This window comes from Plectrocnemia conspersa, unplaced genomic scaffold (assembly GCF_051122295.1).
Source record: "Plectrocnemia conspersa isolate PC_06_02 unplaced genomic scaffold, ASM5112229v1 ptg000010l, whole genome shotgun sequence".
Taxonomy (NCBI): Eukaryota; Metazoa; Arthropoda; class Insecta; order Trichoptera; family Polycentropodidae; genus Plectrocnemia; species Plectrocnemia conspersa.
In genome coordinates this window covers 23,244,128-23,262,226 of record NW_028277174.1, presented here as the reverse complement: position 1 = coordinate 23,262,226, position 18,099 = coordinate 23,244,128, and the positions used below count along the sequence as shown (strand labels likewise).

The 18,099-nt window shown below is 29.5% G+C and overlaps 3 protein-coding genes across 3 annotated transcripts; 2 read left to right on the top strand and 1 right to left on the bottom strand.

The window, feature by feature from the left end:
• Positions 1-6,301: 6,301 nt before the first annotated feature.
• On the bottom strand, positions 6,302-8,913 carry LOC148231067 (uncharacterized). Its single transcript, XM_088194576.1, has 6 exons — positions 8,811-8,913; positions 8,205-8,266; positions 8,094-8,138; positions 7,938-8,019; positions 7,817-7,876; positions 6,302-7,739 (listed from the first exon to the last, which is right to left on the bottom strand). The coding sequence occupies exons 1-6, from the start codon at positions 8,830-8,832 to the stop codon at positions 6,454-6,456; spliced, it is 1,557 nt and encodes a 518-aa protein (XP_088050702.1). The 5' UTR covers positions 8,833-8,913; the 3' UTR covers positions 6,302-6,453.
• Positions 8,914-10,022: 1,109 nt separating this feature from the next.
• LOC148231066 (uncharacterized) lies at positions 10,023-10,782 on the top strand. Its single transcript, XM_088194837.1, has 2 exons — positions 10,023-10,369; positions 10,442-10,782. The coding sequence occupies exons 1-2, from the start codon at positions 10,088-10,090 to the stop codon at positions 10,625-10,627; spliced, it is 468 nt and encodes a 155-aa protein (XP_088050963.1). The 5' UTR covers positions 10,023-10,087; the 3' UTR covers positions 10,628-10,782.
• A 2,889-nt stretch (positions 10,783-13,671) lies between these two features.
• LOC148231065 (zinc finger matrin-type protein 2) lies at positions 13,672-14,814 on the top strand. Its single transcript, XM_088193979.1, has 3 exons — positions 13,672-13,897; positions 14,057-14,298; positions 14,368-14,814. Exons 1-3 carry the CDS (start codon positions 13,786-13,788, stop codon positions 14,608-14,610), a joined length of 597 nt encoding a protein of 198 aa, XP_088050105.1. The 5' UTR covers positions 13,672-13,785; the 3' UTR covers positions 14,611-14,814.
• The last annotated feature ends 3,285 nt before the right edge of the window (positions 14,815-18,099 follow it).

The window sequence follows — 18,099 nt, the reverse complement described above, 5'->3', positions numbered from 1 at the left end:
AAAAAACATTCATATTAGTTAGATGTTGACGTTTTTAAACTAATTTATGAAATATTTATTATGAGAGTTTTCGAATTTTATTGAACTTTACTATACTTATTTACTTTTTTCTATGACTCTATACTATATGATATATTATGATGTTAGTAAAATCGCACAAAGGGTTCGTACTATCATTTTACAAATATACAACGTTACAAATTGTTTTTTTTTTAATGACACAAGTATAGTTTAGTGGTTATGTTTCTAAAATATGACTAAACTTATTATTGGGAACATTTATATTGCACATAGATTGTATTATCATACATGAGTGTGTATATATGTTATTTTAAACAAAATGTACGTTTGAGTGTGTTCGTTAGTAGCTTAAAAGCCATATGAATAAAATCTTTAAACTATATTGTACATCTGTCATTCTAAGAATTACGTTATCATCATTGTGTGAATGCATCGGATGTTATGAAAGCTTGCGTACATTTAAAGAAATACATATATTGATTAAAAAAAATATTAAGTATTTCTAATGGTGCTCTCCCATATTCAATCACATTGAATCTATTTAGTTATGGATTTTGTTAAATTTACTTTTGATACGTTTAGTACTGTTGTTATTCGAAAACTGCATACTTGTGTAAACTATTAATTATTATAAATATTAATTAAAAGTATGTTAGCGTCTAAACCTATCCGAAACGATGGACGACTTTAGGCTGATCTCATCAATGATGGGTTTTAAAAAGTATAGATTATTAAGGGTTTTAAGGGTAAGTTTGTGCTCAATGCTAATAAAATCGCTGAACCCTATATTGTTATATTATTATTTGAAACAAGCTTACTGTTCATGAATGGATTTTTTTTTAATAGACCATAAAACTTTCGTATGATATTTATATAATAATGTTAGGTAAATCTTTGTACTCGTTATTTAATACATTACGAATTTTTTAATAACATATTATCGCATTTTGGAATTGCATTCTTGGGCGAAAATCTGTTTCTTTTTATTTTAGCTTTTATATAATAAAAATATGTATATTTTATATACATGCTAATGTGGAATATCGTAGCGATAATCTATATTATTATGTATGTTACATTTATACGTCTTTTTATGCATTTATTTAGACATTAGAAATATATAAATGAAAAATCAACGGTCTTTCTGACAATCTGTACAAAAGTACGCAGACATTATTGTCGACGTGTTTGTTTACACGTCGATCATCAGAATCACATTTCGTACGTTTATATATCCATTGAAATGCAAACAAACAACTTTTAGACAGGTTGCTAATGCATTTATCTTTTTTACGGACTGAATTTACATTAAACTTAGTGCAAAACTTGACCATACTTAAATATACATTTATAAATATATTTATCGAATGAAAAACTGTTAATATGAGCTTCTTTAGTTTTTTTATGTAACGAAATACAACACACAATTTATTTGACTAGAGAGTGTATAGTAGAGAGTTTATTATTTTAAGTTTTAAAATATTGAATTTTATATTATATTTAAAAAAAATATACATACATATATTGAATTTTAATAAAATTTAGTCAATTTCCCTTATTGTTTTATAAATTATATATTATAATATATATGAAAGACAAATTATTAAATTAGATGAAATACAATAATCATAGTCAATTTATCATATATAATAAAAAAGAATACATAGAGCACATTATAAATTTGATTATAGATTGTGAACGTATTATATTTTTAATTATTGTGATTGTATAGATTTGGTTTTATTTTTCGTCTCGTTTATTTTTAAGCGTCATGTGATTTAACGTCGATGGCTGTAAGTTATTAAAAAAATATGTGCAAATTGATCATTAAAGAATAAAAAAAACATGACAAAAGAGATGTAATCTGCAAGTTTGACGATATAAATGATATTAAGAATGTTCCTCGATAATCTTTTCTAATTATATACATACATTTATATGAATGAAAAAATTGTTGTATATTGTTTATGGATAAGTGTATGAAAAACTAGTTGATTTGTGTGCATTTTTTTTTTTTTTGAATCGCTCGTTTGTATACAAAATTTATGTGCTGCAGAATCGCAGCTCTTATGATGAGCCTCTGATCTTGTATCTATTTGTTGTTTCTTTTGTGCATTGAAATGCAGTTTTAAAATTTGATTAAAGCGTTACTCCACTAAATAATAGTTGATTTAAAGATATCGCTTACACACGGTCCTATTTCACTGTAATACAATACGATGGACAGTCGACGAAGCTTTAACTAGAATGTTTTTACATAGCTAAATCGTAGTTGTGTATATGTTCGTAGGTGAAATGCTTTCGGTGTGTATAGACAAAAAAGTAAAATTAATAATGTAATAAGCGGTTTGTTGAAGTGAGAGTTTGATGAAAAAAAATGTGAGTTATCCAATCGCTGATGGTGTATAAAAGATAAATCATTTTTGTATGAAAATCCGTACGTCAACATATCATGAGGCGATGGACTGGTGAAATGTAACAATATTGTTCAATGTCGAATAAAATATTAAAAAAATAAACGTTTCGGTGTAGGTGTAATAAAGGTAAAGATAGGTTTTGCACATTTTAATTTAAAAACTAATGAATATATCAGCACTGAGTATAATATGAATACTTCTGTATGTGCGGACTGCCAGAGTCAGAACGATCTAATCATAATACCTCATATATATGTATATTTTATGTTATTTTATAGAACGATCTGAACCAATTAAGGTTATTGTTATGTAACATCCGAGACGATTTTTAATTTATTTATTACTGAACACTGCCATGGTTTACGTTAAATTGTTGAATTTATATTAAAAAAAAACTGTAGCTTGCTGATTCTGAACTGGCTTTGCTAAAATAAGGCAATACACGTTCATACTTTTCTACGAATAAAACAATAAGCCTTTGACATCTTTTCATATTTATACTTTCATATAATATATATTATAATAATATATACATTGTTATCAAGGTATTAGGAAAAAATGTGGTATTTATGTATTTTAAAATAAAAAAACTTCATTGTAACTCATATCATATCATGATAACTGTATTGATAAGCATTTATGAACGTTTAAATTTTAAAAAACGAGCATTTATAATTTTTAAATCAAAAACTGCAATCTTTAAATTGTACCTTGATATTATTACTTAATCGTTATGATTTTTAATGTTTTTTGATAATATTGTTAGATTTAAGTTTTTCATCATACATATGTATACACTTATACATATGCGTGTGTATGTATATGTATTTGTGTATGTATGTATATACGTATATACATACATATATCGCTGTTACAAGTACATACATAAAATGAACTGTTGGGTGTTTTGATGATATATCAGTATTTAAATCCTCATTATAAAATTAGCATTTATCATGTTAGAGAGTACTTCTTATTATATCAAACGTACCACCTATGATAAATAAACGAATGTTAAAATAGTTCATTTTTAATTATAATACCCATCATCCTAGTGTTGATCTTATACTCATATAATAGCTTCCATTGTTAAGAATTGTGAAGAAACGGTGAGATGATTATTAAACTACGTATATATATATATATTATAAAACGTATAATCAGTGCTGATAGACTCAAGATAACCTTACCTAGGGAAATATAATTGTAAGATGTCGATCCAGCTGTTCTGAGGTCATTCAAACTACCATTTCAAATATTATAAAAATGAAATAAGCAACTCGTTTTGACAAAAGGTCTAATAACAATAAGATAATACATCTTCATAGACCACATGTTAGAACATCCACCCGTTAACCGCTCGTAAGCACCAAAAATATTACCCTTTTGTGTGTAAATATGTGCGATAGGCATTGCGTCTATTCTGCATAAAAACCACTATTGTGTTTTACCCCTTATATTCGAAAGCCCCACCTTGCAGTTTCACTTAATCGAGCCGTGAACATGTTTCGTTGGTTGAATAATCAAGCGATGCAATTAGCCCACCTACATCCGCATCTGTGATTCGGCAGAGCTGCCTAGAATCAAGCATATATAAAATCTGTCACTTAGTCACATCAGCAGAAAAAGGAAAAACAAAACTATTAATATTTATAGATATATTTCTTCAAGCAGGAAATACACCATAATCAATATCTAACATCCTTCATTATTTATAAAAATAATTTATTATTTTCATTAAAAAATTCAATATCTAATTATTGTATGTACGTACATATAAACATCAGGCGCGGTCGGTGAGATTCTTTTCCTCTCGATCGCTCGCGTGTTAAGTGACGAGAGTGAGTGAGAGATAAGGGTACGCGATTTGCATGCATTTATTTCTCATACAACGATCGAGAGGGAAAGTATCTCACCGCCCGCACCTGATCAACATATATTAAAAAAAAATTATATTATTTTTCAAATTAAAAATATTGAATATGTTTCTTAAGTGGAAATATTTTTTGTTTTCTTGCGTTTTAAGTGTCAAACATTTATTCCATTTACAACGAACGGGTAAGTAACTAATTATTATCATAAAAGTAATTTTCGTTCAACTCTCTATTTCTTTCTTCCCTTAGTTTAGTCGCGGTCTTTAGGCAAAACGGTCACCTATCAAAATTTATATTTTGTCTAAAACACAGCAATCAGAATATCATGTTTAATTATGTATAAATTAGACTTGTCGATCGTTTTTTCATTTTAATTTATACATAATAAAAAATGGTAGTTCGATATACCAACGAAACGCTAACGCGCAGTTTATAAATTGTAATGCACACTAAAAATAAAATGTTGCTTAATCATTTCTTATTATTGTAATGCATAAACAATTAGTTTAATGGAACAAAGTATTTTACAAATTGCCCATTCAAATTGTCCTCCATTAATTTTTTCCCACCCATAAAATATTTTGGCCAATTGGCGAAAAGCATTCGTCAGAGCAACGGTAGAATAGTAGCTTTAAATTTTTTGTAAAGATCTTTAATTAAAATTACTTTTATTTTAATTGAGAACTTACTATGCTTGTAGTGGTTACAGTCCATCTCATTGTCGCTGAAACAATACACATCGTCCTCATTCAGAACGCATTGTAAGATTACTCACTCAAAGCAGTGGACAATACAATTATTTATGAAGGCCACCCTATAAAAATTATCGAACTATTTTCTCTGACGCTAAGAATTGTATCAAAATGGTGGGAATTCCATTTGAAAAAAAATATCTGGTTATCATTAACCAAAGCTGATAGTCATCAATCATATAAAAGAGCTTTTCGCGAACTCTCCGACACTTTTAATTCGAGCGGCACTCAAACAAAGACAAAGTACACTTTACCCTCCGGCATCATTTGTCCCTTCGGGTCACCTACCCAACAACTCCTGTATTCAATAAAGTTACCTGTGTAATAATAGGCTACAATTTTCTTGATTACACCCTGATGTTGTTGATTGTGCTTACCGTGTCACGCATTGTGCATTGCAGCAAGCTTAACACGGTAGTGTTACGCTGGTTACAACAGAAGATTTTTATATAATTACCGAATCATACAATAAAAAGTCTGGACAAATGTCCCAATTTAAAAAATATACACCCCTAAAATATGAATTATCTCAACTGATTGAAAGTAAAAAATTGGTCATATGAATCAAGTAAATTTAACTTGGTTGAAAATTATGGATAAATTGGAAACCTGAGAAAAATTCAGATAGGGAGCAAAAGTCAAAAAGGATAGAGAAAGTTTGTTTGAAAGGAAAATAAAATGACTCAATCTCTTTATATTTTTTTAAATATATATACATACATTTTTATTCAAATGTATTGTAGTATTTTATACATATAATAAAATTGAAATAAATAAAAAATTACGTATAACAGATATTTTTTATAGTAATTTTAGTATTACTCTAACGATATTAATATCTAACAATTAAATTGTTATTTATTTGACAACTAAGAGCTTATATTTTTATTTGAATGTAGATTATGATCAGTCAGACTAAAAGGAACATCTCTACATTATGTGATACTATATATAAATTAAATAGAGAATTGACTCACTCTTTACAAAATCCATTTAAATTTAAAGGTATAAATACATTTTAAAAGATGTGTTTTTAAATTATTATATACAAAAATAGATGATTATTCATCTACGCATTACAAATAAAATTATTTATAATTTTATTTTATTTAATTATGAGTACACACTGGAATATCCTTTTACATATAGAGATAAATAAAATATAATTTATGTAGATTTTGAAACAAAATGATGACATTTAATTATTAATTCACAAATAATAGAGATGGCGATTTGTTAATTTGATTAAAATTAATCCAAAGATTTAATTAAAATATTACCTTTGATATTTTACTTATAAATAAATGAATCGATTTCTAAAATCGAATGCATTACAGCTTAATATAATACCCAAATATATTATACTTTGTTTATATACTATATATACACTTAATCTACACAGAGTGATTCTGCGTTTCTATGTTTCATTCGTTCTTTAATATGAAACTTCATATGACTCGAAAGATACTGTTTAGTTTTAAAAGCCTTTCCGCATTCGTAGCATTTAAAATTTAGTGAATCGTCGTGGACGTTCAAATGACTAGTGAGATAATGCTTAGTCTTGAATGGCTTATCGCAAACTTGGCACTTATATTTAAATAAATTTGAATGTAATACCAGATGCCTGTTAAGAGCGCTCTTGATGTTGAACGCTTTTGCACAATACTCGCATTTGTACTTTTCAGTTCCATTATGAAACTCCATATGATACAAATAGTTATGTTTATATTTGAATGTTTTGCTGCAAATATCGCACTTGTAGCTGAACACGTTGGTATGAACGAGTTCATGGTTACTAAGATTGCTTTGATTGTGAAACGTTTTAGAGCAATGGACGCATTTAAACTTCATGTTTCCTTCATGATATTTCATGTGAACTACTAGAGATCCTTTGGTTTTGAAAGCTTTATTACACTTATCGCATATGAAATTGTTGGACGTTACGTGCGTTTTCATATGTTTTGAAAGGTATTTTTGAGTTTTGAATGCCTTTTCGCACAGTTTACATTTGAAACCGAGAAAAACATCATCATCGGCATCGTCTTCGTGAGCTTTTCTCATATGACTCGATAGATTTGATTTCAACTTGAATAGCTTCTTACATTTTTCGCATTCATAATCGAAAGTCGTTTTATGTACTGACGTATGCGTCAACAGTGCTACTTTAGTCATGCAAACTTTTCCGCACACATCGCATTTATAATTGCGACAAATGTTTGGTCTATCGACGTGTTTTTTCAAATACCTCATATTCTTGAATGCTTTCTTACACAAGTTACATTTATACTTGTGTTCTTTTTTATGTACTGATAGACCACTTTTAGTTTCAAATTTTTCTCCACACGTAACACATTTGAATTTAAAACTATAATGTTTTTGAATGTGTTTTCTAAGAGAATTCTTATTTAAGTACTTTTTACCGCATTTATCACATTTGAAGTATGTATCTTCTTGACTTTTAGATTTCTCATGAAATTTCATATGCTTCATTAAATCAAGCTGAGATTTAAACGTTTCTTCGCAATGGTTGCATTTTATGCCGTGCAAGGCTAAATGCAAATGAAGATTTTTTATAAGTAAAAACTTTTTCTCACAATCAATACATTCATACTTCTTAATTCCGCTTTCATATTTCAATAGGTATGGTTTATTATTTATAGTACTTGAAAGTGCATCTAAAAGAATGTAAAAAACTAATATAATGAAAAATTGTATTGATAAGCACAAAAAATATTTATTACTAAAAAATCACCTTCTTCGCTTTGTTGAGTATTGGAGTCTTCGTCAGATTCTTTTTCAAAGGCTTGCGATTCTAAAAACAGATTAGTTCTCAAAATAAAACTTATTGAGAATGTATTAAAAATAGATCTAACCAATTTCTATAAATTCTGGTTTTGCTCTTATATTTCCGTCATTTTCATCACTACTGCTGTATTCAAGTTTTATATTGTTTTGCTTAAAATAAAAAAATAATAATATTATTTATTGAACATTTAATAATATATTTTGTTTAAGCACATTTAAATTACAAAGTTGGTAGAATTATCATTCTCCTCTTCGCTGTCACTATCATCCTTTAAAAAATGTTAAATATATTTACGAACAATAGCATATAATTATATTAGCACACTTTAAATTACCTTGTAGGGACTTTCAATAGCATTATATTCAATATTTTCATCAATATAATCATCGTTTGGTTCTACAAATAAACACATTTGATAATATTTATATCTTAATATTTTATGATTAACGTTAGAAAATGTCACTTATAGTCCCACAAACAAACTCCAATTATTGTATAATCTAATAATAAATAATAATCTATTTATCTACAAAAACTAATTTAACTGTATACATAGATTTGACAATAAAAATCACGTAAAACATTATTATAAGCTACAGTAAAACATAAATTAATGTATTCAAGTGATTCATATATTGTTTTTAATAAACGTAAAGTGACCAGATTTGTAAGGTTGGAATGCAGGACACATATAAAACGGTAATCTCGAACATTTTTGTTCATTTAGGGATGCTATAGAAGCTAAAAATAACAAATGTTATTTCATAAATTCCGAGATCAACAACTCAAATCCGGGACATCTGGTCATTTTAAATAAACATGAAATATTGTACAAGTACAATCTGAAATGTCATTTTAACAAAGAATATATTTTCAATGTGATCAGATACTGCGATTCATTCTAGAGTTGGTATAATTGACGAGTGACATGCTATTTTACCAGTTTTAATAAAAAAAGACATTGAAACGATTTATTTTTCTAATGTAACAAATCGATCCTTCAACATGCTAAACGTCAACATGGCGTTCGACTTATTGGTCTAAGCTCTAAAAATATGTGTCCATATATTATACAAATATTTAAAATAAGAAAACCATATGTTATTTATTTATTTATTCGCAATCTTACAATCATTGTTACAGGTAACCACAATGCGCAAGGTTGTCAGATTTTTTTCAAAAACATTGGGGGGAACTGAACACACGACAGTTGAACACAGCGACAAGTGAACTTGTAGACTATTTAGTTTAACATGGTTAGAATACCATAAATTATAAGCATTTATTTGGATATAAGCATTTATTTGGATAAATTATAAATTCTAATTCAAACTTTTTTGAAGATTGTGTTCAATAGCCGATTAGTCACTGTGTGCAATTGTCGCTGTGTTTAACTGTCGTCTGTTCAACAATCGTGCATTCAATAGTCGTGTGTACTTTTGTCATGTGTTCAATTGTCATAGAACCAAATAAAATACATTAAAGTGAATGTAAATAACGCTGCTAGAGGCTTAAATAAATAGCCAGCAATGTATTTTAATAAATATTAACATACATATGTTAAAATACCGTAGTCCGTAAGTTGCTGAATTAATCTATAGCTGTGAGCTTAAATTCTGCAACAAGCTAGAATGTTAATTTATAATAATATTGTTTTATTTAAAAGCAACCCTAGCTCCAAAATAACTTGTAATACACCAAAGATAACTAGTAAAATTAATGAAAGTGCCATTGAGCTAAATAAAATATTGTACCACTTTTATATGAAGGCACAATCTCAATATGAAGGTAAGCTCCCTGATTGTTGGAATCAACGCCAATATGACGCTTTTAAAAGTAATATAATAATTTGTACATAAAAGATAAAAAAAACTGGATTTATTGTTCAAAAATTATTTCTTTGGATACTAACAAGATGTGAGGACTTCATATTTCAAAATTGAAAACCTCTGAATTGAAGTAAGAATGGAGTTCAGTCCTGTGGAGCCACGCAATTTGAGCTTCCTGATATTTAACAACACGTACTTAATATGTGTAAACTAAATCAATATAAACAATGACATTTATATTATTTATTGTCTTATATTTTACAAAATAAATAAATCTCAAATTGCTATAAATTGGCCATGATTTTCACCATAAATGTTTTTCATAATGGCAACACTTTCTCCAGGAAGCCGGCGGTATTTGTCAACAGTCAGTTGATTAGTGCCAGCCATGTCGGAGTACGATAGTCCGTTGCGTGGAATGAGATCGTATAGTGACACCACATTCGCTGACGATCAGTTACCAGAGGCAAGCAGCAATGGAAATAATTCGTCTTTCATGAGCACACCTCCACCTACGAGAGAGTTCAGAGGCAATTGGAATAATAGAACGCCTTTTAGGGGGCGCGGATTCCACAACAGGAACCAAAATGCTTTTAGGCACTCTACGCCGTATAATTATAACAAAAGGAATTCAGATAATTCACCTTTCAATCGTGGGCCGAGAAATCCGGTAATAAAAAAATACCTCCGTTATACTATAATAACTGTCGCCATATCTATTTATTTGTTTCATGTTTTTTAGAATTTTAATAGAAGTCAAAACACCGACAGCAAAGTTTCAGGACACTTCCATCCCACAATGCTTGAAAATCCATGGATTGAAATAGAAAAGAAGTACGAGTCTGTGGAAAAGAAAGTACTTCCTAACAAACCAGAAACTGACTCTAGTTCTAATGACTCTTCAGAGGAAGAAGGACACTCTTCATAATTTAACGCGAACAAGCAATATATTATGATTTCAAAATGTGTAAAGTAGTATTTTAAGAATGTATTTATAAGTTTTTTTTACATACATATGTGAGGAAATGTAAATATTTGTTTTTTCTTGTGTAATTCATTATTTTTGTAATAAAAATATCAATTTAATTAGAGTTTCTTCCCTTGTGTGGTTGGTTACCTTTGACGAAAAGCTTTTAACTTTCACTGTGGGAATTTTTTATCTTGCTCCTAACATTACTATTATCAGAACTTTTGCTGTTTACTATCAGGGGTTATGAATTAAATAAACCATGAGCACAAATGATTGGATTTTGGTATTATAGAAAACAATTACAACCAATATTTTAAAGATAAAAATTACCATGCACTTATTGCAATTTCAACTTTCAATCATATATTAGCTTTTAAAATGTAGGAAATAGAGAAAGGGATAATGAAGGTGCAAAATGCTATAAAATAATACTTCTTTTTTATTTAACACTACATTACTGTTTATTTTCATAGAATTATAATGAGATAAACTAGATACATTTTGAAATTAATATAACTTTAAGGCAAATACTTCATTATATAATAAATAATTCTTTCCTGTACTAAATGGTTATTTGAGTCGAAAATAATATGTATCGATTTCAGTTCTATCAGGGTTATATAGTCAAAGTCAGAGTTAAAAGCAATCTTAAATTCTATAACTCAGATATAAAAAATAATGGAGGTAAGTAGAAATATGAACACTAGTTCAAATCATTTTAAATTTGTTAACTCACTTTCGCATTATATCAGCACCTTTAACTGTAATGAACATGGATCCCAGAAAACTGTAACATTTTATCCCTGCGAGATTGCCACCTGTTTTTTTATCACTAGATATCATTTACAACCGCAGAATTTGTAACTTCTACTTTTTATTATTACTTTATACCTTCTGACTAACTTAATTTTAAATCCACCACCAAATCGAATCCTAAACTTTCCCTGAATCTGATTTATTCACTATTATTTTTTGGTTCTAGAAATTAAATAAAGCTTTTCATATTGAGCAGTTCTTCACGCCCAGAATCCCATCTAGTCATTTAAGTTTTGGTCTTCCCTCACTCCGCTTTCCATCTGGCTTCGTCATTGTCAGCCGTTTAATTGGGGCCGCGTGGTTCATACGAAAAAAAATGTCTAGCCCAAAGGGATACATTGGACTTTAATGAATCTGATGACGTCGTGTTCTTCATATATGTAGTTCATATAGCTCATGATTATAACGACGCCGCCATATGCTATTTTCATAAATTGGGCCATAGACCTTTCTCGGTACCTTCCACTCCATCGCCTGCAGCCTTCAACAGTCTGCGGTTTTCAGGGTCCATGTTTCCAATCCATATGTTAGCACCGGTTTAATCAAGGTCTTATATTCTAATTTTCGTTTGTCCTAGCAGATGTTGGCGGAGTCCAAAGAAATATCTGCTGGTTGATATAATCCTCTTATTGAACTCGTCGCTTATGTTATTTGAAGCCGTTATTAACGATCCCTGGTAGCTAAACTCATTTACTCGCTCAATTGTCCCTCCATTGACAAGTCAGTAAATATTTCCTACGAGGCTATGATATCAATATCGTTTGCATACACCAGAATATGTACTAACTTGGTATAAATGGTCCCATATAAGTTTATTTTCGGATCCCATCACCTTATTGAGAGCAATGATGAAGAGCAAGCAAGCAAGTGCGTCTCCCTGTCTCAATTCATTATTAGTATTGAATACTTCCGAGACATTATTTTGTATTCGGATTCGTAAGTTTCGTGAGCCTGATGAGTTTCCCCGGGATGTCAAACTCTACCATTGCCTCGTAAAGCTTTTCTCTATTTACTGTACCATGAGCAGTAACGAAGTCTACAAATATGTGATGGATCTCTATGTTGACACATTGAATTTTAACTTATAAAGTATTCTAGTGTATTTTCTTGCAAAGTAGTTTTATAAACTTGTAAGCTTCCGAGGGGTTAGACTCAACATTGGGAAACATTTTTTGCAAAACGCATTCATCATTGTGGATTCATTCAATATTTCAGCTACCGATTTAAAATTTAGCTGCTCAAAAATATCTTCATCTTCTTAAATTAGACATTTCGGGTTGTTCTTTTAAATTAAAACTGTCGTATTGTAGCTCAAAGAGAATTAAAATGTATCAAAGCTTAGCGGACGAATGGTGACTGATGGCAATTAGACACGGATTGTGCCGCTGCAGTAGTATTTTTATTGAAAGAGTATAGAGTTTACATATTTGTTATTAAAATATATGTGAGCGAATGGAGGACGAGACACAACCGGCCGTCGTCTTCCCGCCGAGATTCACTAAAAGAATGTGCTGCCCTCCGCCGCCGTCAGGTCAGTGTTACCAGAGTGTTTCTTAGTTTTAGCCATAATTAATGAATAAATTAATATATAAATGGGCCCCCACAAAAGTAAGTCTCTGACGATTGTTTCGATTATTGCACAGTACTCTTTGATGTAAAGAAATTGCCACATTTCTGATAAGTTTCAATATAAAACATCATCAGTTCCGAATCTGTTTTGAATATATATTTAATTTTTTTATATGAAACACGGATATCACCGTTAACTTATTTTTCAATCAAACGTTTCGAAGAAACTGGTAAAAGTTTCACAGCTTATATTGTCCTGTAAGTATCGTTGATTCTGTGGAGGCCCATTTATAAATGTATAAGTTTTACTATAACCAAAAATTAACGGCACTCTGGTTACACTGATGTGACGGCGACTCATTTTCTCGGTGGACTTAGACAGATGGACAGCGGCAGTGCTGCCTCGTTCACCATCCATTCATTACTAAAAGGTGTCCCAAAATTAACGCAAGATTTGAATTAAATAGAAAGCACATTTTTTACTCTTTAGATTGTTATTTTTTTATTGAATCATAAAGTACATAGGATAGGATTATTTATGGAATAACACATTGCTAATTTATGGCTTAAACTTTTTTGAAGCACATTTATATGGTTTTAAGAAATTTTATTGCTCAGAAGATATTCGGTGTTACGATAACATGTCAAGCGTGGTCTCGAAGTAACGAGCACTAGTTTGGCGTTTGACTGCTGGCTCTGTTTTGCGATTTGTTTTGCTGTTCTGCTTCAAAATGAGCGGTCCTGAAGATCATCGTAGAAAATGGGACACAGAAGAATTCGAAGAAATAGCGGCCGAGCGATTAAGACAAGAACTCGAATTAGATGATAAAAAGCAAAAGAAAGGTTTGTCATTTATCATACAATCAATAAGCAATAAACCATTTAATACAAGTTAATCTATCTATCAAATAAATCTATTGATATATTGAAATAGTAGCAATAATTTATTTTTCTTGGTTATGTTTGTCAGTGCATATTGATAATGTTTTTCTATATTTTTAGGACCTCCTGTCAAAAGAGAATTATTAAAACAAAGAGACTATAAAGTCGATTTAGACTCCAGACTCGGAAAAAGTGTCGTCATAAACAAGAATACACCTACCTCGCATTCCGGGGGCTATTATTGTAATGTTTGTGATTGCGTCGTTAAAGATTCGATCAACTTTTTGGACCACATCAATGGAAAGAAACATCAGAGAAACTTGGGAATGTCCATGAAAGTCGAAAGAAGCAGTCTCGACCAGGTTACTTTTAAATTGTACATCTATTTTTATCAATTATTTTTTTATTTAATGTGTTGTTCTATTATTAAGGTTAAAGCCCGATTTGTACATAATAAAAAGAAATTAGAAGAAAAACAGAAGGACTATGAGCTAGAGGGTCGGTTGCGTGAGGCGGCCGAAGAAGAGCAACGACTGAAAGAACACAGAAGAGAAAGACGGAAGGATAGAAAGCGAAAATTGCAAGAAGATGAGGAAGAAGCGGCTGCATCTAAATCAAATCCTGACATTGCTCAAATTATGGGCTTTTCAGGATTCGGCGGAACTAAAAAATGATCAAGATATTATAAATTAAATGTTGTAAATTTAAATTGTAATATTCTTAGGGTGCAATGATAAAGATCTTTGAATTTTTAACTCAATTTTTTGTATACATTTTTGACCAAGTACTTTGTGAACAAACTAGAGAAGAGATTTTTTTATTAGTCCACATTAAATTTAATAATAAATTACATACAATAAAGATCTAATAGTACCCTACATTTATTTTTATTTTGTTGAATAAGTACCAAATATTTTCTATGAGCCGAAGTAATTTATTAATACAGAATTTTCAATGCCTAATATGTATGACCTAGCTCATCACGATATTCATATATTAGATTAGGAAACTAGTTAAACCTAATCTGTGATAATTGAACGGAATTATAATTTATATAATAATCACTAATTCCGATCTCCCAGAAATAACTAGATAGAAATTAAAAAACAGTAAAGTCTATATGGGATTCGAACCCAGGTCTTTCAGGTCAATGGTCAGAGACTTATACCATTCGTCCATCGTGCTGGTCGATTACTTCTTAAAATTATAAAACTTGTATAGTATGCATGCTGAAAACTGCAGATATACTTTTTTCCGGAAGAATATAGTTCAAAATATTTCAATATCAATAAATTGTATTGCAATAAGAATCAATTAAATTGTACCTAAGCTAAATGAAAACTTTGAATTAAAATTTCAAGGCTATCTGACTTTTTTAATTTCAGTTGATAAAACTATAGATATTACAGGACTGACGGAAGTAATTGTGTTTATTCCTGTTCAAAAAACTTCTTAACGTTGTCTCTCTCTTAATGATTCTATCGCAAGAAAATATATTTTTTAAATTGTCTACAAGCTGTTAAGAAAATACAATCTTTCTTTATCAAAACTAGTGCGTGTAGCAAAATACGGAGCAAAATCAATGACAGGAAAGACAAATGGGTTTGTAGATAAAATATTACCTAAGCAGAATATTTTTTTTCAATAGCAAAGTTTAACATTAATATTATTATATTAAAATAATTTACAAAAAATAATACATATAAAGAAGCAAGCAAAAAAATCATAAAATATCAAAATGATATGATACGAACCGGGCCAGCTCCTCATAGCTAACATTAAACAGATCAATGTACAATGCCAGCGTATTAAGGAGCCGGATGACAACAGCCATAGGCGAGTCGGCAAGTGTGGACGTCCTAACCCCAACAACTATCAAAAGAGGTCACGATCTTGATTCTTGAAGACGTTCTGGAACCCAAAACTGGAATTCCTCGAGAATAGCTGGATTGTCGACAGCACTCTTTAATAGTTTAAAGAAATGCTTAGCGGTATACAACTTTCTGCGATAGCTCAACGAATCGTATCTCAACGCTCCTAAAAGAAAGGCAGCTGCAGCTCGCACATTCTCTTTAATTCACATTAAAGTGAATTTGGCGGCCCTCTTAACGTATAATCTTGCCACCACATATGTAGACCGACAAAGGGGTGTAAATTTTTTAATTTTAAAGTCTGAGTTTCCGAGTATTTTATTTTATAACTTTTACTATTCTTCATGGGTTACAGTAAAAAAGATTTTTATTTTCGTTTATTCGAGAAAACGAATAATTGTGGGAGCTGAGAGTCTTTAAGTATTATATTTTAACTGTCACTTAAATGTTTTCAGGGGCTCGCAACAACAATGAGTGCCGGGGCCCGATTTTTCTCTCTGTGGCCTTGCCTTCATGTACAATAACCTTTTTTGCTCTTTGAATATCAAGAGTGAGTCGGTTGCATAATTTGCCAACCAAAAATCTTAACTTTGAAAGACAATAATGCTGCCAAAAAAGATGCTGGCTTCTTGGGACAGTCGCGTAAAATTTTATTTATGGTTTCAAATGGTCTTTTATAATGAAGAATTACCTCCAAATCGATTTTATTTTAATCCTTTCATTACATTAGATTAAATTACATACTAAATTTGAATTGAACTGATGAAATAATTAAAGATATGTTTTTTTTAATATTAACCAGTTAGCATGCGGGTGCTTTTTTGCAAAGTGTTCCAAAAAAAACATATTTTTTTATTGGAAATTATAATAGTAAATAATTATATAAAAATAGGAAAAATAAAAAAAAAATTTAAAAATTTATAGTTTTTGCAAAATTAATGTTTCAAAATTACATAACGAGTATTTTTTGCGTTGTTCCAAAAAATTGTGAATATTATTTTTACCGTTTCTTAACCCTTTGGTTGTCGGGCCTTTCGGGAAAAATATTCCAGAAATACCGGGATTTTTTAATGAATAATTAAAAAGTCAAAATGTGTATTTTAGTTTGTAAATATACGGTCGCAGCGTGTGACGTTGTCTGCAGTGAACTTGACCAAATTAATGATGAATATGCGATTTTGTGTTATTTTAGTTCTTATTTGCGCTGTAATAAGAGTCATTATCGCATGTCGTATTAAAAATATCGAGTTGTGAGCGGCCAGACCCCATCAGGGATCGATAACAATTATATATAGTATGTTATTTATTTTTAAAATGTAAATAAAACTTTTCGTAAATTATTAAAATATAATATTTTTAAATAATGGTTTAAATAAAAATACCCTTCAGACGGTTGAATATATATATATATATATATATATATATATATATATATATATATATATATATATATATATATATATATATATATATATATATATATATATATATATATATATATATATATATATATATATATATATATATATATATATATATATATATATATATATATATATATATATATATATATATATATATATATATATATATATATATACATATATATATATATATATATATATATACATATATATATATATATATATATATATATACATATATATATATATATATATATATATATATATGTATATACTTATATATATGTATATGTATATATATGTATATACATATATATACATATATATATATATATATATATATATATATATATATATATGTATATACATATATATATATATATATATATATATATATATATATATATATATATATATATATATATATATATATGTGGTTGAATGCGTTTTCGCGGAGAAATATTTGGTTAATATTTCTAGGAGTCGGATTACTCCGCGTACTTTTTTGATTCCGTGTGGAATCATGGTCCCTACGTTTCGGCCAGATTCGCCCGGCCATCCTCAGGGGAAAATTGAGAATATGAACATCCGGTGTGGGCAAAGCCCAGCATGTGGTTGTTCAGATCTGTCCTTCGTATCGCGTAAGATCGCGACAGATCTGAACAACCACATGCTGGGCTTTGCCCACACCGGATGTTCATATTCTCAATTTTCCCCTGAGGATGGCCGGGCGAATCTGGCCGAAACGTAGGGACCATGATTCCACACGGAATCAAAAAAGTACGCGGAGTAATCCGACTCCTAGAAATATTAACCATATATATATATATATATATATATATATATATGTATATACATATATATATAT